This window comes from Rhinichthys klamathensis, unplaced genomic scaffold (genome assembly GCF_029890125.1).
Source record: "Rhinichthys klamathensis goyatoka isolate OS25496 unplaced genomic scaffold, OSU_Roscu_1.1 h1tg000501l_1, whole genome shotgun sequence".
NCBI lineage: Eukaryota > Metazoa > Chordata > Actinopteri > Cypriniformes > Leuciscidae > Rhinichthys > Rhinichthys klamathensis.
In genome coordinates, this window is record NW_026606982.1 from 1371896 (window position 1) to 1393996 (window position 22101).

The following is a 22101-nucleotide window of genomic DNA, read 5'->3' on the forward strand; positions in this document are numbered from 1 at the left end:
ATGGCCTCTCTCACCGTGGCTGAGAGACACTTATGGCTGACGCTGTCTGAGATGACGGAAGCCGAGCGCTCTGTGTTCCTCGACGCGCCCATTTCACCAGCGGGCCTCTTCGGATCTGCCGTCAAAGATTTCGCGGACAGATTCATGGAGGTGCAGAAGACTTCACAGGCTATGAAGCACTTCCTTCTGAAGCGCTCGAGCTCCGCTGCAGGCCGCTCAAAACAGCCGTCTGCTCGCAGCTCTCAGCCGCAACCTGCACCGCCCGCCGCCGCCGCTTCACAGCGCCGCCACGCCCGAGACCAAAGACAGCGCTCTCGCTCTGCTGGATGCCGCTCCCCTCAGCGCGGGCCCCGGCCGAGGATTGAGATCAAGCCCGAGGCCTCAAAGCCTTCCTAGCCACTCTAGGAAAGCGACGGTGTTCAGATCCCGCTGCGGCCGGTTCTCCACCAAAACTTCTCGCTCGGTCAGTTCCAAGCATCGTGACTGTCCCAGTGTATTTCGCAGTGAGGCAGCCGGTGTCTCAGCCCGTTTGCCTGCGCACAAAAGCCGTTTTTACGGCTACACAGATAAATCCAATAAAGAGTGCATTTTCTGGTGTTCCGGCCACGGCCGATGGTGTTATGAGTAGGGATGTGCACGAATATTCGAATTTTCGAATATTCGATCTGTAATTATTATTCGAAAAATAAAATACTATTCGAATTTTACTACATTGCTTTGCTGGCCGTAAATGCAGTGAATCCATGATAAATCCCAAGCACTAACTCGCAATTATAATTAAATGCACTGGGTGGCGCTGTGGAGTGTGTTAACAAGTTGTGTGCATTTGATCACATAATGTTGTCGTCTGCCTCGCGAAGTTTGGAATTACTTGAAAATGATCTTACTAAATGGAATTACTTTTGATCAAATTAATTAATTAATCTGAGTTATAATATCATCACCACAATGAGAAATCCCATGAAATCCAAACAGTAGAATGAGGAAAGACAGCTGACCATCACTGCATTCACGACTGCAGGTAAGCGCAGCTGGACCCCGCGTGATCCGAAATGATAACTTATCTTATAGCAAAATGATTTTGAGCCGGACATATACTTCCTTTAAGTTTCGTTGAGGGAGACAGGTTTAAGAACAGAAAACGCAAAGTGCTGTTAGAAACTTAGAACACCGTTATCTTTGTGTCTCTGAAGCGTCTGTCAGCAAAGCGCCTTTTCTCACTCGAGCATAAATTGCTGGCGGCGCCCCTGCATGTGGATATTGTTTTTCTCAATATAAACGTGAAACAATATAAACACGATAATCATATGCTGACTCGAGTGTGTGTACGTTCTGTACGATATCTGGCGCAATCTGCTTTATTAGGCGTTTTTTTTTCCGTTCGCGCTGCTTGAGCATGCTTTTATTAATGCTTTTGTTTTTAATATTTTTTTGTTTACACATAGGCCTACTGTTTAATGTTTTCAACTAAAAGAAAACTTTAACATATATCGTAAGCTTGTTGTGTATATTGCCTAATTGTAGCCTAAGCTTGTTCAGAAATGGTGACAAAAACGTAAAAAAAAAAAAACTTACAAAATAACATCTTTTTCATTAAACTTAATTTAAATAAACGAATATTCGAATATTCGATTTTTATGAGCCCGAATATTCGAATGCAATATTTTTGAAAAATGCCCATCCCTGGTTATGAGTGTTATAAGAATGCCCACGCCCCAGTGCCCATTCCCACACCCAGACACAGCCCGCCACGGTGCAGGGCTAGCACAAATAAAATCGACTCAGGTCGATTGTGCACACAATGTAGTGAACGCGCCATATCACAATGCCCACTTACACTACACGCTGCGTGTCCCTTGGTTTCTGTAAAAACGAAACCAACACACATTCAGTCGGCCCTAACCAACAGTGTTTCCATTGTAATAAATGTGCCCGCTGTCCCGCGCCCACATTTTCTCACAAACACGCCGAATCCTACGGGATCTGCCCCGCTCACTTTCTCTGCACAATCTTCTAAAGAGAAGCTGAGCGCGGCCAGGCCGCCCGCTGTAATCAGCGCGCCCCCCGCCTCGAACGCTGTAAACACGGTGTTGTGTTCCCAGTATACCAGGGCTCTCGAGCTGCCGTTTTGCCGCGGCCAGAGCCCGGATTTCATTCTGCCTCTAGCTATTCACGCAGATGCGTGGTCAAAGCTTCCCGGGGTATCAGAATGGGTGCTGAACACTATAAAGAGAGGCTACTCGCTACAATTCGCTCGACGCCCTCGCCGTTATACGGCGTGTGTCGAAACTACGGTGAAAAACGAAGTGTCTCATCTACTTCGTGCCGAGATAGCGAAACTACTGAGCAAAGGGGCTATAGAACCTTTATCTCAGGCTCAGAGCGAAGGGGGCCTATACAGCAGATATTTTCTGGTACCGAAAAAAGATGGGGGTCTCAGACCCATTTTAGATCTGCGACAGCTGAACAGAGCGCTTGTGAAACGCCAGTTCAGAATGCTTACGACCAGGAAAATCCTCGCGCAAGTGCGCCACGGGGACTGGTTTATGTCAATAGATCTGAAAGACGCCTATTTCCAAATACAAATAGCGTCCCATCACAGGCGATTCTTGAGATTCGCTTTCGAGGGCCAGGCGTATCAATACACAGTCCTGCCGTTCGGCCTGTCCCTAGCACCCCGTACATTTACGAAGTGCATGGACGCGGCGCTCGCACCCCTGAGACTTCAGGGCATGCGAGTCCTGAACTACTTGGACGATTGGCTGATTCTAGCTCGATCACGATCGGAGCTCATAAAACACAGGGCCGCATTACTCGAGCACCTCGAGGAGCTGGGCCTCACAGTCAATTGGGCGAAAAGCTCACTGTCTCCCAGTCAGAAAATTTCCTTTCTGGGAACAGTGTTAGACTCGCTATCCATGACGGCACGCCTGTCACCGGAGCGCGGACTAAATATTCAGCGCATCGCAAAATCCTTCCGCCACGGCTCGACAGTTCCGCTCAAAAGGTTTCAGAAAATGCTGGGGCTAATGGCCTCGGCAGCCTCTGTACTCCAGTTGGGCTTGTTTCGCATGCGCCCACTGCAGATGTGGTTGAAAGCGCGGGTTCCGCCCAGGGCATGGACAGCGGGTCTATTTCGCCTCAAGGTCGACCTACAGTGCGTTTCAGCTCTGGAACCTTGGAAAATAACCGACTGGTATCAGTCAGATGTGAGTCTGGGGACCGCTTCGAGTGTGAAGGTGGTGTCTACGGACGCCTCCACCTCGGGGTGGGGAGCGCTGCTCGAGGGCAGACCGCTAGCTGGCCTGTGGTCAGAACAGGAAAAGCTCCTTCACATAAACTGCTTGGAGATGATAGCAGTCGACAAAGCGCTACGGCGCTTTTGTCCCCAGGTGACAGGCCACCATGTCTTGGTCCGGTCGGACAACATGTCAGTGGTGGCATACATAAATCACCAGGGCGGCGTCAGGTCACGAAACCTTCACAGGCTGACGGAACGCCTCCTGGTCTGGGTTCAGCACAACCTGCTCTCACTAAGAGCAGCGCACGTGCCTGGTCACCTGAATGTGGGACCAGACAGACTGTCCAGGAACAATGTTCCAGCAGGGGAGTGGTCGCTGCACCCGCAGACGGTCCGGCTGCTGTGGAGAACGTTCGGCAGAGCACAAGTGGACCTATTCGCGTCTGTTACGTACTCGTACGTATTCAAAGTGTTGCAATATGGAGATGTGTGTAGTTTGGTGTTGTTGTTGTGGTGTGTGTGTTTCAGGTCTTCATTGAATCAATCTACCACCTGTCAATCTTAATGAAGGATGATGACGTTTCGGTTCACCTCATCCAATCACATCTCACCACTTCATTCAAATGCCCGTGATCACTTCCATGTCAACAGCTGTTTGCTCACTTTTGTTTGCTGCGCTTGTTTGACTTGCTGTCAATGATTTCTCTGTGTGTGTCTAACATTCGAGTTCTGTTTAATTGTTGCATTGTGTTTTGAGTATACTGTTCAGCCTGATCAGTTTACACGGAGTGTGTAAAGCTGGGAAGAGAGCAGGTTAGTAGGTCGCGCGACATACATTTTGCACTTAGGAGGTTTTGGATTATGTTAGACACACCAGTTTAGGAGAGTGCCCACTTTGTAAGTTTTGTTGTTTAGTTAGTGTAGTTTAGTTAGAGCGTCTTGACGCCGAAGATTTCTTTTCTACATTTTTTGTTTGGTAGTTAGGTTAGTCGAATTAACTTTTAGCTAGTTTGTTTTGTTTTATTGATTTCTTTGATTTGGCATCTCTCGTGCGCTCGCCTTCCCACCTTGTGTTTTTGTTTGTGTTTAAAGTCGTTATTTTGTTATTGTTCGTATTCATTGTTTGTATATATTGTAAATATTATTTTCTTCATTCACTCTTCGTGGCACTGTGGATTAATAAATCCTTTTGAGCTGAGTTCTGAGGTCGGCTTCTTTTTCTTGCTCTGTCCTGTACATTGAGGTACACACACAGTTTTTAAAAAGTGTTATGCCCTTATTTCCCTAGACATCGTAAATAGGGACGTAACAGCGTCCCACGAAAACGCTCATTGCCCGAAGTTTTTCTCGAAAAGCAAGGACGCGCTGGCTCATGTTTGGCCCCGCTGCCCCCTATATGCTTTTCCTCCTGTCTCGCTCCTTCCTCAAGTGTTGGAACGAGTCAGGGAAGATGGATGCCCAGTGCTGCTCGTAGCTCCGCTCTGGACAAACCAGACGTGGTTCCCTGCCCTGATGCAGCTGACCAGCACTGCCCCATGGCCTGTACCATTGAGGAGAGACCTCCTCTCTCAGGCGGGGGGCTCGATTTGGCATCCTCGCCCGGAGCTGTGGTCCCTGCACGCATGGGCCATCAACGGGTACCCGCTAGCCTCCCAGAAGGAGTGTTAAACACGATCGCGCAGGCTAGAGCTCCGTCTACCAGGCGGCTCTACTCCTCGAAATGGTCTGTTTTCTCTGCATGGTGTCAAGCCCAGAGCTTTTCACCTGTGGACTGCGGGGTTTCGGAAGTGCTTTCCTTCCTTCAAGAGCTACTGGATAAGGGCAGGACCCCATCCACGCTCAAAGTATATGTGGCGGCCATAGCAACGTTTGCAAAACCGGTGTCTGGCCAGTCGCTGGGGAAGAATGACTTAGTCGTGCGTTTCCTTAGGGGAGCTCGGAGGCTAAACCCTCCCAGGCCCCCTTCAGTCCCGACGTGGGACCTTTCCACGGTCCTGGAGGCCATGAAAGGCGCCCCGTTCGAGCCAATCCAGCTGGTGGACATGAAACACCTGTCGTTCAAAACAGTGTTTCTCACGGCTCTCGCTTCAGTGAAGCGCATAGGGGACTTGCAGGCGCTTTCAGTAAGCGCGTCATGTATGGAGTTTGGGCCTAATGACTCTAAGGCAGGTGTGCCCAACCCTGCTCCTGCCGATCGACTGTCCTGCACAGTTCATCTCCAACCCTAATCAAACACACCTGAAGCAACCGATTAAGGTCTTCAGGATCTGAAGCAACCAATTAAGGTCTACAGGCTCACTTGAAAATTAAAGGCAGGTGTGTTTAATTAGGGTTGGAGATAAACTGTGCAGGACAGTCAATCGGCAGGAGCAGGGTTGGGCACCCCTGCTCTAAGGTCATCCTCAAACCTAAGCACGGGTATGTGCCGAAATCCCTCAATACACCGTTTAGGGCCCAGGTAATTTCCCTGTCCGCCCTTCCGGTTCTCAATGAGGAGGAGGACGCGAGTCTCCTTTGCCCCGTCAGGGCATTAAGAGCTTATGTGTCGCGCTCGTCTGTTTTCAGACAGACTGAGCAGCTTTTCGTTTTGTTTGGCGGGCGTTCCAGGGGACTTGCCGCCTCGAAACAGAGCCTATCCAGATGGATAGTGGATGCCATTGCGCTCGCTCACACTGCAAAGGGCCTGCAGTGCCCTTTGGGTGTCAGAGCCCACTCCACGAGAGGCGTGGCCTCTTTGTGGGCATGGTCTAGCGGGGTTACCCTGCAGGATATCTGTACGGCCGCGGGCTGGGCCTCGCCGTCTACATTTATAAAATACTATAACCTGGAGGTACCTGCCTTACAAGCTAAGCTTTTGGCGGTCTAGAATTCAGTGCTATTTGCCCCGCTGTGCGGCCCAGATGCTGAGTTTACTGCAGCCCCATGAGTATTGACACATGTATGGCCACCCAGTTCAGGCTGAAAGCTTTCACCCTGGCTGCGCGTTTAATTGTCATATGATAACCCTGTTGGGTGCTATTTTATAAGGAATGATGCTTCCAGCCTCTCTTCCTTCACTCTATGTGAGTTCATGGTGATTATGCACTATGAGCCCTGGGCTTTGGCCTCTGGGACTTTGGTGTTGGATCCCTGTACGCACGGCGTGTTGCATTGTGTTCCCCATAGCGTAAGCTATTACGCAGTACAAGAGATACTCTCGTAAGAGAACGTACTCGGTTACTAACGTAACCTCTCTCTAGAGAGGGAACGAGTACTGCGTATCTTGCCGTGCTTGGAATATGCTCTGGTTCGCTTCGGCGATGAAAACCAGCTTGTACCAGCCTAACGAGCATATTTATAGGGCTAGACCACGCCCTTTCTGGCGGGACGTGACGATATGGGCGCGGGTTGCCCCCATTGGTCATTACGTCACGCAGAGTCTCTCGATAGGCTGCTGCATTTGCCGCAAGAGCAACCAATAGGCGCGCAAGCTGTCTCGCCTGTGTCTGCTTGCTGCTGCAAAGCGTTTTACATTAATAAAAAATTAAGGATAATTTTTGGCTTCAATATCTCGTGGAAAAGAGGTTTTCCCCATAGCGTAAGCTATTACGCAGTACTCGTTCCCTCTCTAGAGAGAACCGAGGTTACGTTAGTAACCGAGTACGTTTTGTAAACACTAAACAGAATATTATCTTATCTTATCTAATTATTTATCTGATTAATTATAGTTTGATGAATATTAAATAATAATGAGCCAAAGTTTGGCCTCTTTGGGTTGACTTGCACACATTCAGTACATACCGTTCAAAAGTTTTTTTAAATGAAAAATATGCTTTTATTCAGCAAGGACACAAATTGATCAAAAGAGACCGTAAAAACATTGTTTTTATATTGTTACAAAAATTATATATTTCAAATAAAGGTTGTTCTTTTTAAAGGGCCCCTATTATGGATTTTTGAAAATGACTTTTCATGTAGTGTGTAACATAGCTCTAAGTGAATGAAAACATCATGCAAAGTTTTAAATCTGAAAGTGCACCGACCGTATATAAAGTTATTGTCTTTCAAAAGTAAGAGTCGACTCTGAGTCAATTAAATGAATCGTTTTTCAAACGAGTCATAAGCCGTTCCGTTGTGACGTCAAGGCGAAACATTAGCATTTTTCCCGCCCACTTATTAATCTGCGCAGACAGATTGTCGAGAAGACCCTGTGCTCTACAATGTGAAGGTAAAGCCAGTTTTGCCAAGTCTGCTTATTATAAGCGACTTTGGGCTTGTTTTTCTGTAAAGTCGCTTACAAATATTGGTAGTCGTGGGTTGCGTTTTTTTTGGGCTTGTTTCTAAAGTGTATATTTGGGCTTGTTCCCAGCTCGTTGTCAAGCAGATATTTTCTATATGTTATTTAAACGTAGGAGTTTGTCTTGCCTGTTCCCTGTCCTTCCCCTTTCCCCATACACACAGGAGACAGCAGAGTTTTTTTCCACCCACATCCTGCTTCTAATTGGCTCTGACCCAGATGGCAACGAGTACTAGCCAATCAGAGGCAGAGCAGGGCAATCTTTTTTTTTCTGGTTAGGAAAACATCAGTGAGTGACGTTTAAATGAAAATACGTGCGAGTCGCGACCGATGGTGACTGGACTGTAGGAGAGTTTTTATATATGAATTATATTTTAGATATTATAGTTTAATATCGTTTAACCCTTTAACTGTCACTCCCCCTTTTTTCGCATAGACATGCAAATCAGTATCCAAACTTAAATGGTTGTAATTCAAGAATGCTTTGGAATATAGACCTTAACCTATGGTTGGTCTTGTTTTAAAGACGACATTTGCAAGATTATTGTTGAGTGAAATATTATGAAATTATGAAAGTGAAACTGAAATTTTTTTTAGATAAGTTTGAGTTTATGAAAATGAACAATGTAAAAATATAATTTATATTTTATATAAAATGTATATATTACAAAATATATTTTACTCTAAAACTGCAAGAAAATGTAAGCCAAAAAATCAGAAGTTGTGTTCCAAATTTTAGGTTGATCTCAAAAAAAATGAGCTTTCAGTAAGATTTCATTTGGGCGCAGTACCAACATTTTTCACTAGATGGACAGCCAAGCTTCATTACTGAAGAAAAATAAATAAACTGTACTGTGTGCACAGTTTTACAAAACTGCGCACAGTTTTCCAATCTGTCCACATGGATGTAAATTGACAATCTGTACCCACAGTTTAAAATCCTTCCCCACGGATTGTAAAACCATGCACAGAGTTTATTTATTTTTCTCTTCCCGGGAACCTAGGGGGGCTCCGTAGAAAAAGTCGCTTGTTTTGGGGTTGTTTTCACAGGCCTGGTTGCTTATTTGTCTTGCGAGATCTGGCAACACTGTGCCCAAGGACGAGCATGCGAAGAATCAGTGGGTAAAATTAATCTTTACCATGATACCACAGCAGTAAACGGTATGTCACGGAATGGGTAAGACAAAAAGGTGTGAGGACTCAAGTGCAGGAGAAAATTACACTTTAATTATAAAATAAACAAACACAAACCAAAACCCACAAGGGGGAAAAACACAATGAATAAAAATAAAACAACAGAACCTGAACAGAGGATCACGGGGAACGGGAGACATTAGACAACGATCCGACAAGGACTGCAAACAAGAGGAGACTTAAGAAGGGAACAAATCAAGAGGGGACAGGTGGGAGAACTCAAACAATAATCAAGTAACGAGGGGGAGGGATCAGACAATGACAAGAGTACATGGCCCAAAATAACAAAACACCCATGTGCAGCACAAGACAGGCATGTGACATTACCCTCTCTCTACGGAGCGGCTACCAGACACTCCATAAGACCAGGGCGGGACGGGAAGGAAACACCAGGGCGGGACGGGAGGGACAGACCAGGGCGGGAGGGACAGACCAGGGCGGGACGGGAGGGACAGACCGCTTATTCTTGGGAGGCCAGGGTGAAGCAGACAGTCCATCGGGCGGCCAAGGCAAAGCAGACAGTCCATTGGGTGGCCAGGGTGGTGAAGACCCCTCGGGCGGCCAGGGTGGTGAAGACCCCTCGGGCGGCCAGGGCGGTGAAGACCCCTCGGGCGGCCAGGGCGGTGAAGACCCCTCGGGCGGCCAGGGCGGTGACTCCGGAACTGGCACTGGCTCCGGAACAGACACTGGCTCCGGCTCTGGAGCAGACACTGGCACTGGCTCCGGCTCTGGAGCAGACACTGGCTCAGGAACAGTCACCAGAACAGCAACGGCCACTAGGACAGACACAAACACAGAAACAGACGCTAACTCTGATTCAGGAACAGACACTGGCTCCGGCTTCGGCTCAGGAACCGACACTGGCTCCGGCTCTGGAACAGGCACTGGCTCTGGAACAGGCACTGGCTCCGGCTCCGGCTCTGGAACAGACACTGGCACTGGCTCCGGCTCTGGAGCAGACACTGGCACTGGCTCCGGCTCTGGAGCAGACACTGGCACTGGCTCCGGCTCTGGAGCAGACACTGGCTCAGGAACAGTCACCAGAACAGCAACGGCCACTAGGACAAACACAGAAACAGACGCTAACTCCGATTCAGGAACAGACACTGGCTCCGGCTCCGGCTAAGGAACCGACACTGGCTCCGGCTCTGGAACAGGCACTGGCTCTGGAACAGGCACTGGCTCCGGCTCCGGCTCTGGAACAGACACTGGCACTGGCTCCGGCTCTGGAGCAGACACTGGCTCAGGAACAGTCACCAGAACAGCAACGGCCACTAGGACAAACACAGAAACAGACGCTAACTCCGATTCAGGAACAGACACTGGCTCCGGCTCCGGCTCAGGAACCGACACTGGCTCCGGCTCTGGAACAGGCACTGGCTCCGGCTCAGGAACAAACACTGGCTCCGGCTCTGGAACAGGCACTGGCTCAGGCTCCGGAACAGGCTCTGGCTCAGGAACAGCCACCAGAACAGCAACGGCCACTAGGACAGACACAAACACAGAAACAGACGCTAACTCCGATTCAGGAACAGACACTGGCTCCGGCTCTGGAACAGGCACTGGGTCTGACTCTGGAACAGGCACTGGCAGACGGAGCGTGAACGGTCTCTGACTGGGCAGACGAAACGTGAACAGTCTCTGGCTGGGCAGACGAAACGTGAACAGTCTCTGGCTGGGCAGACGGGACGTGAACAGTCTCTGGCTGGGCAGACGGGACGTGAACAGTCTCTGGCTGGGCAGACGAAACGTGAACAGTCTCTGGCTGGGCAGACGAGACGTGAACAGTCTCTGGCTGGGCAGACGTGACGTGAACAGTCTCTGGCTGGGCAGACGTGACGTGAACAGTCTCTGGCTGGGCAGACGTGACGTGAACAGTCTCTGGCTGGGCAGACGTGACGTGAACAGTCTCTGGCTGGGCAGACGTGACGTGAACAGTCTCTGGCTGGGCAGACGTGACGTGAACAGTCTCTGGCTGGGCAGACGAGACGTGAACAGTCTCTGGCTGGGCAGACGTGACGTGAACAGTCTCTGGCTGGGCAGACGAGACGTGAATAGTCTCTGGCTGGGCAGACGTGACGTGAAAAGTCTCTGACTGGGCAGACAAAACGTGAACAGTCTCTGGCTGGGCAGACGGAATGTGAACCGTCTCTGGCTTGGCCCCTCTTCTCCGCTGAGTCCTCATGTTGGTCGGATCGTTATGTCACGGAATGGGTAAGACAAAAAGGTGTGAGGACTCAAGTGCAGGAGAAAATTATACTTTAATTATAAAATAAACAAACACAAACCAAAACCCACAAGGGGGAAAAACACAATGAATAAAAATAAAACAACAACAGAACCTGAACAGAGGATCACAGGGAACGGGAGACATTAGACAACGATCCGACAAGGACTGCAAACAAGAGGAGACTTAAGAAGGGAACAAATCAAGAGGGGACAGGTGGGAGAACTCAAACAATAATCAAGTAACGAGGGGGAGGGATCAGACAATGACAAGAGCACATGGCCCAAAATAACAAAACACCCATGTGCAACACAAGACAGGACAGGCATGTGACACGGTAATCCTAAACTTTTGCTGTGTTCCCTTTATTTTACTGACGACTGCTTCTCAAATCTCGGAGTTCAGTGCAGGATTCACAAACCGCTTGCTCTTGAAAGATTGTGTTCAAAATACTTTGAGTTTTATATTGTGTAGGTCTCCTGCTAACTGGTTAACTCACATTACATTATTACTGTCTTACTGAAATACTTCTGCTAATCAGTGAGGAAGCCTCAGGCTTCCTCACTGATTAGCCAGGAACAGACACTGGCTCCGGCTCAGGACAAGCAGAGCTGACGTTGTTATGGCAATGGGCTTTTTTGTTTTTGACTATAGACAGTAAAAGAAATGGACACAGCGACCCCATAGACTTCGACGGAGAAAAGGGAAGTCAATTAGAAGCACTCACTTCCTGATTGCCAAGCGAACTGCGCAGGCTCAAACTGAGCTTGAAGACGTAGATGTGACGTGAGCAACCTGTCTCACAGTTGTACGTCATCTAGTAGCTGTGCCAAGAGAAATCTGAATCATTCCCTTCCGAATCTTGCAGAGACGGAGAGCGTGAGTAGCTGTCCATGAGCTAGCAGCAGGAGCAACTTTACAACTATCTATGGGCTTCTCCCTTGACTTTATGCCTCCACATCCCCCCGATTGTGCGCGAGCTTCTACTTCTGTCTATACAGTAATTTATGTACTGTGCGACAGAGTCGCGTGGTTATGACGCAATCGCTAGCCTATTTTTACAAAAACTGTTTCTACGGGGTCATAACGTAAGATACAAGGTAATGGAGCCTTACATTGTCATGTTTCTTTAGAAATAAACAATGGACAAATGGAGTCTTTAAAACGCCTCAGATGTAAAGTTATTCGCTGTCAAAGTGACGCCAAAATGAATGGGAGTCAATGGAATGCTAACAGCAGGTGAAGGCTTGTTAGCCAATGGCGGCCCCCGGGGAGACTTCAGCTTCCGGCTGGTGGATTACCCCCTTGTTTTTGACGTGCGCTGTACGCGGTGCCCAATCACAACAGACTGAGCTGTCTGGCCAATCAGAGCAGAGTAGCTCGTGGAAAGGAGGGATTTAGAGAGACTGATTCATTTGACGAGACGTTGAAAATCATTGAAAATGTGGTGATGTGCAAAGTATGAGAAAATGAAACAGTTATTTGACCTTTGATGCATGTAAACTTGTTGTAGGAGACTCAAAAACAACATTAGGAAACTTTAAAATAGCATAATAGGGGCACAAAAATTATTAACCAGAACAATTTTTTTCAACATTGATAATAAAAAAATAAAATGTTACCAAGGCACTAAATCATCGTATTAGAATGATATCTGATGGATCTTGAGACACTGAAGACTCAGTAAATGATGCCGCAAAATCAGCTTTGCCATCACTAAATTACATTTTAAAATATGTTAAAATAAAAGACAGTTATTTTACATTGTAAACATATTACAGTTTGTGCTGCATTTTTTATCAAATAAATACAGCTGTTATGAGCATAAGAAACTTTAAAAACAATAAACAAATCTTAACAGCCTCAAACTTTTGAATGGTAGTCTAGGTAATTTGCAGTGGGCACATAGAGATTCCACAGGACAATTTTATTGCCCAGAAGTTGATCTCAAGAGACTCTTATTGACATACAATAAGAATAAGGGGTAATACAAGCACTGTATTGTATACCTCTGATAAGAAATGTTTGAGTACATAATGAAACCTCTGACTTTTGATTGAAGACTTTGGTATCTTGATAAATCTGAGCACAGTCTGAGACATTAAGATATACTTGTTTGTGTTTTACATAGATGACAGATTGAAAGCAAAAGTCTTAGTTTGCTCTCTAATCATATTGACGTCTGGGAGAATTTACAGATGAAAGATATATATCTATTGATATATATTAGATATATATTTACAGATATTACTTTTTATATTTACTAAAGATATATATTTACAGATGAAAGATATATATATATATATATATATATATCATATAATTTTGATTTGGCACAGGATACTTTTTATAAATGAGCTTTTACCTGGTATTTGACTGAGGCTGAAGTAACCCACTGTCATGTGATGTACATAGTTTTATAGGGTAGTTTGACTTACACCCACAATATATCTTACATCAAACCAAGAGTTTATTAGTAGTGTGATGACCAGAACAGAAATTAAAATATTTAACTGATGTTCAAAGATCTTTTAAGAATCATTTAATCTAAGGTTATTTTTCCTGCATGTCTCAGATTAAAGCATTTACGGGCCCCGGTGTGTGAAGACGATTTACCCACTGATGTGGCAGGTTTATGGATTCAGCTGCTGCTCTTTATACTGAGGTGTGAGGAAGCTGGAATAAGGCTTTCAGCTTCTTTCTGTAAATACAGTGATTTTCAGCCTGGCAGTGGATTAGACGAGCACAGCAGACACACCCCTGAAAATCATCACACATTATATACGCCCCACCCATCTACACACACACACACACACACACACACTCACCCACACACACACACACACACACACACACTCATACACTCATATTGGGTCTGTTAAATCCATTACCATTCTCTTTGGCGCAGACAAAGAGTAAGAAAGTATTTGACATTCCTCAGAAATCATAACCACACATTATGTTGTAAGATTCTTGAGTTTTTGTCAGTGTTCTGGCCCTTCTGGGATTACAGTAAATATTTTATAAGGGGAAAAAGCTAAATTTTGGGTATAAGAGAGGACAAGAAACTACAAAAGCATCGCATGCCCCGAGAGCTAAATGCTGCTGCATGGGAAAAGTCACATGTATGTGTGTGAATTAGTGGTGTAGTGAAGTCTAAAGCTGTATTTTTGAAACCTCTTGTCTGTCTGGAGTACTGCAATTAACTCAACAAGCACAGACACACTGAAACATTCCCACACACACAGACAGGTTCACACACACACACAAGCCTACACAAACTTATGAATACATATGCATATCATGGGCAAAAACACAAGCGTCTACATAGAAAATCACAGTATATACACTGTAATACACACCATATATATTCATTGCCTACCCACATTAAAGCTTTAAGGCATTAAAGCTTCACGGTACTAATGCAGACACAGACAGAATGGCACTTTACATTCAATATGTCTCTGCCATGATGATTACTGGCCATTAGAAAGAGAAAGTAATGAATCAAGGATGAAAGGAATAAAGAAAGTTTTTTTTTTTTCTGCTTTTAAGGTCATTATTGTTTTTTAGAAACTGGTTGTTTGTTGATGTCTGTCATATGGCTTGGTTTTTCTTTAAGTGTTTCTCTCATAATCACATTCTCATAAAGTCATCCTATTTGAACGTAGAGTAAGAATGGCGGTGCTGTGGGAGCTTGAATCAGCATGAGCGTGTGTGGGTGGTAATCATACGCACGCAGACAGACTCCCACCAGCTGTAATTGTTTCCGTGTGTTTTCCTCATCAAGCTACAGGAGAAGCCACAGTCTGCTACTGCCAGCCTGATCATATGCCTTTGTGCTCCTCAGACTCAGAGTGTCCCCTGCTTGTCTGGAATCAAGAATCTGATTTTGTTTTGTTTAAGATCTTTGCAGTCTACGGACTTCATGTTTGTTGGCTCTATCATGGCTTGTTTGTCTTGACATCAAATGCTTTTTTTGTTCATTTTTGTTTGTCTATAACTCAAAATTGGAGTTTGATGTTTCAATAACACGTTTAAAAATAAATTATTGTTGATTATGGGCTAGAAGTCTAAATACAGTAACAAATGTATTGCGCATGGTTACTTCATGTTAGTTAATACATTAACATGTTAACTGTCACCTCCCTTTTTGAGCATATCACTTGGGTTTAAAAAATTTAATGAAGTTCGCAACGTAATTTCGGGAGGAGTGAACCCATCTAATCTTTCAATTAACTGCCAGAGCATATAAGCAGCTGCTCACCTTGCTCTGGCATCAGCTGTTTTGGCATCCCTCCACCTCTCCAACTCCACCAATATAATTTAGGCATCTTGCTACCATACTCATCATCCAAGCATTAGTAGTCCCACTGGGGGGTATATCTAAGCTCGAGTTGAAGCTGCTTCATGAATGCTATGGAATACAGGTTGGTCTCTTTTTAAAGAACACACTCGAAAGTGAAAGCACTTAATACAATGAAAGTGTAAAAAAGTCATAGAAGTTAGTTACTGTAAAACTGAACTCCAATTTGGAAGAAAAGCAACGCCATATGTCTGACCAAGTTGTGTTCCAAATATCCAGTTGATATCACAAAAATTGAGCCAGATAAAAAGTTAAAATGAGGTTGTAATCGTGTTCCCCCAATCCGCCCAGGCTTATGTGCACCTGCATACACAGACGCTTTACTCCACTGGCACCATGTGTCCTAATACCCAGACCTTGACAGTTAACAGGTTAAAATCATTGCTTGCATTAATGTAGTACTAAACTCAGTTACAACTTGGATTTTCATTTTACACTCTTTTTTTTTTGTTTTTACATATCATATGGTTTACTTTTTATCCTAATTGTAAATTTGGGAAATCCATAACTTTGGGTCATATTACACTCTTAAATATCAGTTGTTTCTAGGCTCGCTGTCATTACTGTACCTTATGTTATGATTTTATAATGGAATGTTTTATCTACCTTTCATTCAACTATCACCAAATATACTGTTGATTAATTTAAAGAGTAGTTCTTCATAGAACAGAACAGAATAAGAAACAGACACTGGATTTTCCCCTCTGAAACCACCAAGCTGGTATTAAATGATGATGTTACTTGTGCCAGTGTTCCAGAATAATCTGGTTAAGCCTGGCTTGATTTTTTAGACCACATAAGAGCGCTGTAACCAAACCACAGTCTGACACAACAATATAAAGCAGATAGTCTGAATACATGTTTAAATCAGGTCTTAAGCTTTTGTGACAGTGAAAAATAATAAAATGCAGTTTGCAAAAGCTTTGCCCTCTCATAAATAATTAGTCTGTCCTAATTTTTGTAACTTTTGCAGCATGTTTCATTCTTTTAATCTCAGTGGATGATATATCTATCTATATATACAAATGTGTGTTTCTAATTTTTGTAACTTTTGCAGCATGTTTCATTCTTTTAATCTCAGTGGATGATATATCTATCTATATATACAAATGTTTAAAAATAAAGTTTGATTTACATCATATCGTTAATTTATATATCAGCTATATGATATACAGTACAATAATATATATCAACTATATGACAGTTCATAATAATACTATATTAATATTGTCAAACCCTATGTGGCATGCCTAATCTGTAGTCTGTGTGTGTTTGCAGTGGTGTGTCCTCTCACCTGTATGAATGGAGGAGTGTGCAGTACCCGCACACACTGTCTCTGTCCACCAGGCTTCACCGGACGCCTCTGCCAATTCCCACTTCGGACTCAAGCTTCTCGAGGCAACAAGCAGCCTGTCTACACCCTGCAGGTGCCCATCTCCTTTACACCACTTGCTCCACTGACTTATCTGTAAATGCACCCTTAGAAAAATCAAATACTGTTTTTTTTCCAGTTGCCGTCTTGATTCTTAACAAACAAACTGATGGGGCAGAGCCAGTTGTGATAGAAATAATATTCTGAATACGTTTCATGTCCTTTAAGAGTTTTGTTAGATCCTGATGTTTTTAGAATAAAAATTGACTGAGAATAAATGAATCTCCCAGAGTCTCCCAGAGCCAGGCGGAACAGGTGGGCGGCAGCAGATGACACAGACACACTCTGTGTTCACTCTGCAAGGCACTGGACATCACTCTTCTGAAGGTAATTGCTGCACAGGACATTTTCACTTTCCATTTGAACTGAACTGTGGTCTCATTCGCATACATTCATGTATGTGTGTGTAAATCTGGTGTGAGAATATTTTATATTTCTGGTGTGAGAAATAATGATTGACTAAAGCTCGTTCTATAACGTTCTTCTGTGCATCTGTAGCTCAGTATGGGATGGTTAGTCTGGCATATGCACAGGGAAACATGATCACATGTCGTCTAGGTCTATGTTTAGTCTAGATGTTTAATGTCTTTTTTGCAGTGTTTGTTATTGTTAACTAAAACTAATACTATTAATAAAAGTTTTTGTTCATTGAAATAAATCTAAAGTAAGTGAAGTAAATATACATTTTAGATGAAAGCAAACCAACATCACGCATATAGAATACAACCTTTTATTGTCTTGTTTTTAAATCATTGAATGGTTTGGCGTCAACATACCTTGATGCCTTACTGAAACGACATACAGGTCTCTAAAGTCTTTTGATCAGTTGCTTTTTACTGTTCCCAGGTCTAGACTAAAACTTAGGGGTGATCAGGACTTTTTGGTTGCTGGACCTAAACTGTGAAACTTGTTACCCTTGCACATTAGAATGCTCATATATATATATATATATATATATATATATATATATATATATATATATATATATATATATATATATATATATTTTTTTTTTAAAGTTAGTTAAAAACTCATTTATCATCTCAGGCTTTTAATTCATCTGGGTGCTGAGTCATGTTTTATGTGTTTTCTTTATGATATTTCTGTATCTTTTGTTTTATGGCACATTGAGCAACTATAGTTGTGTTAAAATGTGCTTTATAAATAAAACAAAGAAAGAAAGAACAAAACAAATTTGCTTAAAATTTAAACATGGGAAATGTTGCTTTGGCAAATAAGTCGAAGTAACAAAATTACTAAATCTAAAAAAAAATTAAAGCTCAATAGAAATATAAAAAAACGAATAAAATGACAAAAGTACATAACAAAATTACTAAAAACTGAAAACTAAAAAGCTTACATATTCAAAATATTAATAAATAGTCATTAATAGTATATAAATAATACTAAAATAATAGTTTTGTATTTGAATTTGTGATATCAAATAATATATTCACACTGATAAAAATTATTTTGTGGTGAAGTATGTACTACAGAAAAAACAATGCAATTTACATGAAAAAGTTAGTTCAGGCAAGGAATAAAACAAACAAAGTAAATTCTATATTAGTACTCAATTCAAGCGTGTAGAAATGAAAGCGTAAATATCAACGTTATAAAATTAAGTAAAATTACTCAACTCTTCTGATACTGGTGTTCCCATCATGCACTGGGCCTTGAATAATTAATGAGGTTGATTTTTCACTGGTTTCCAGCTGTATTTCCACAGTTTTATCTTTGCTTTTGTTGTTAGGATTAGTAACTTGCCATTTTGTGACATTTGGAGTAAATTTTCTACTCAAAATGACACATTCAAACACAAAATGTCCATCAAATGTTACCGTCTTTGTGTATTGTCTACCAAGTATTGAGGTCTCTGCATTCACCTGACATGTATTCTGGGGCACGTTCAAGTTCAAAACGGTGCGCAACGTTTTGCTACGGTTTCCGGGTTGAACGTCATGTTTCCTGGAAACGGTGTGCAACGGGGTTTACTTTGAGATGCGTTTTCTCCAGGTTTTCTCTTGTTTGGTGGGTGTGTCAGAACTGCAGTCCAATCAGCAGCAACATGTATATAAAGCACGCAGTATTAAAGTGAACTCGCACAATGGGTTCAAGGAAAGTAATTTACAAATGTGTTCGATGCAGCTCGGTATACGCAACAACTGAGGATATTAGAAGACATGTTTGTCGTAAGTTTTATTGTAAAAATATAGGATATCAACATATTGATGTAGTTGTTTATATTTCTAGCTTCATTGCAAGTGTATGACATTTGGTATAGAAGTAAACAATGGTAATTAAGTGCTTTTCCTAAAAATGAGAAAGAAAATACAGGGTATTGAAACAGTATGGCCTACAAATAAAGTCAGTATGTGAGGATAAATAGATGTGCTTTAGTCTGAATTAGGGTAAGATGTGTGCTTCCATTTCAGTTTCCACAAATCCCTTCACTCGACTGGGATGCTCTCTTGTGTTCTGGGCGGCAAGTGCAGTAACTGTAACATCGGGCATATTTTGTAGTATTAAACACATATTTATACCGACTTCATCAGGCTCCGAAAATTCTTCACAAAGAACACAAAGATTGGCCTTTCTCAGCTGCCATAGTTGCAACTCTTGCGTCATCAGAACAGTGCGTTCAACGCATCACCGTTTCTGTTTAAAGCTCCAGTCCGTAACTTTCCTCTTTGTCGCCATCTGTCTGTTCGAAATCTGTAACTGCAGTGATTCGCGGAATTATCATCTTTACGTCGGTTGTAAATCGGCATGAAACAGCGCGGATGAACACAGTGCTTTGAGGCGAGTGCTGCTGTCAGTCACCGCGCTGTGTGGATAGCCTACTGTCATACAGAATCACAGATTCACTTTTTGAAAGTTTGACCAACATAAGAATTTTCATAAGAAAATGTCTTCTGAACAAGTAAGTAACATCCATTTTTGTTCTGACCAACTAAGGGGGAAAAAGCATTCGACATGATAAGCTTTGTTAGATTTAATCAACGCGATTTACAGCAACCGTGCAAATTATAGCCTACTTTGTTCTCAAATTCATGTTAACAACATCACATCAGCATAGCGTGACTAATGTTAAATTTAATGTGTTTTATGGTTACCTGTGTAGTTCAGAATTCATATTCTCCATAATAGCAAGACGAGAAAGGCACAACAAAGGAAACTCCATAACTGTGTGAATTAAGAAAACGTACTGTTACACGATTGAACTATTGAAATGTCTTAACTTACTTGTTCAGCCGAAAAAAGCCGTCTCTTTTTCCGTTTTGAACCCCTTCAAAACACGGAGTTCACGCACTTTTCAAAAGCCCCGCCGATGTTTAATCCTTGTGTTCGCATGAGACGGTTTCTTTCTCTTTCACTAGCCACCTTAAATCCGAAGTACGAAGTCTTTTGGGTTTTATAACTGCTGAATCTCCAGTTGACACTGATGATTGTTGTTTGGATCTTTCTGGATGCCATAAGTTTAATTATGTAAAGTGCTGCGAGAAAAGCCTATACATCTAAACATCTCGTCACGCGCAGTACAGCCGGCTAGCCGAAACTCCTTCTTTATGTGTACGGGTGTGACGTCATGACGCAAAGACATGCTCGAATTTCCCGCGGAAACCCACCAGTACCACTGGAATTAAAATCATTATTACAAGCTAACCGTTTTGAATCTAGCTATGGCAAGCAGATAGTTTTGACCACTGGCAGAATAAGTTTTTTTTAATATAATTATTTTGGATTATTTTTAACTTAAAAAAGTTACGGACTGGAGCTTTAAAAAACGTTTTGTCGGGGCTGAACGCAGCCCTGATGTGTATGTGGTGTCTCATACAATATGTATTGTATTAATTACTTAGATGTTTCTAAATAATGCATATACTTTAAAAGTGTGGTTTAATTCAATGTTATATTACGGTATTTGAGTGAAATGTATTGCAAAGGAAACTTCATCTAAATAGATGTTATATGCGTGCAAAATCTTGCCGAAGAAAAATGAAGTGAATTGACTTATTGTTTTTTTCAGTGCATGCTTAGTGGTTTCTACACTTCATTATTATTAAGAAGTTGTTTAAAAATAAATAACTGGATCTAGATAACCCCCTTATTGTATAATTTTTATTCATCTTTCCAGTGCAGGTCAATGTCCGTGTTGTTCACGCGCCAGACACTTCAGTTGTCATTCATTCTCTTGACCAATCGGAGAACAAGCCTCACGGTACTAAGACTGTGACCCGCCTCCCTCCACAGACACATAAGCCCAAGGGGAGGTGCTTCCAGGAAACCACACCCAAACAGGCTGTGAGTGACAGAAGTAGATGAGATTATACAGAAAATTTGATTTGCCCTTGAATTATTATTATTATTATTATTATTATTTTAAATAATAAAAATAACCACTTTATTTCTCATTTTTTCTCTTTTTGTAGTGTAGTAGTAACCCTCTCCCTGGTCTGACCAATCAGGAAGACTGCTGTGGCAGTGTGGGTAATTCCTGGGGCCAACATAAATGTTACAAATGCCCTTTACTACCTTGTAAGTTATTTTCTATTGTATAACATTGCTTTCTTTGGGAGTTGCATTTTACTGTCTCTGCCTAAGATCAGAGAGTGTTACAAGCCAAAAACAACCCCTTCCCATTACCCATTCTTTAAAAAAAAGAGTTAATCTCACCATCCCACTGCTTTAGTTTTTTTAATTGACCCTGTCATAGTTTCACGGGTGAGAATGTAACATTGCAGTCTCGGAGTTACGTTTCAAAATAGGCTAGAAGAAAAATTCTTCACTCTACTTTCTCTTTGTAACCCATTTGATGTCTCAGAGCTCAGACGGTGATCCTGGCCTGGTGAACGCATCTGTGTGTCAGCGGATGTGTGTTAGTGTTTGCGTTGGAGTGTGTGTGAATGTCTGCGAGTGTCTTCGTGCCTCAGCAACATCACCATATTTTCCTATGACACACCCTTTGCAGTAAAAGGAGACAAAAGTGAAGGATGGAAAAAAGAATGAAAAAATGTTGGCTTTGGCAAAAGCCTTTCTGGAAAGCCACTCTGTCTCTGTTCTCACATGTTCTTATACAGAAGAGAAAATATCAGCTTCAGAGAAATGTTCCCACTGCAGCCCTTTTCTCTCTTTTTTACACACACAGAAATGAACCACATCACACACAGCACACCATGCTACCAGTTTCTTCTCAAACTTTAAATTAAATCCCCTCACAGACACTTCTTTCATCAGTTCTCTCAACACTTTCTGCCACTTTCATTTATATTTAGCTTTGTTTTAAATTCCCCATATTGGTTTGATGTTTCATTGTTATGCTCTGGCTTAATCAATCAAACAAAGCAGCTCGTACAGATGCTTT

At 42.9% G+C, this 22101-nt stretch overlaps 1 protein-coding gene across 2 annotated transcripts in view; it reads left to right on the plus strand.

Annotated features, from left to right (window-relative positions):
• Nucleotides 1-22101, plus strand: part of ltbp3 (latent transforming growth factor beta binding protein 3) — an 81888-nt gene that overhangs the window by 21496 nt on the left and 38291 nt on the right. For both annotated transcript variants that reach the window (XM_056237888.1, XM_056237889.1), the window contains exons 2-5: nt 16583-16731; nt 16967-17063; nt 20875-21041; nt 21170-21275. In XM_056237888.1, coding sequence (XP_056093863.1) covers nt 16583-16731; nt 16967-17063; nt 20875-21041; nt 21170-21275 — 519 coding nt within the window. The remainder of the gene's footprint in view (nt 1-16582; nt 16732-16966; nt 17064-20874; nt 21042-21169; nt 21276-22101) is intronic.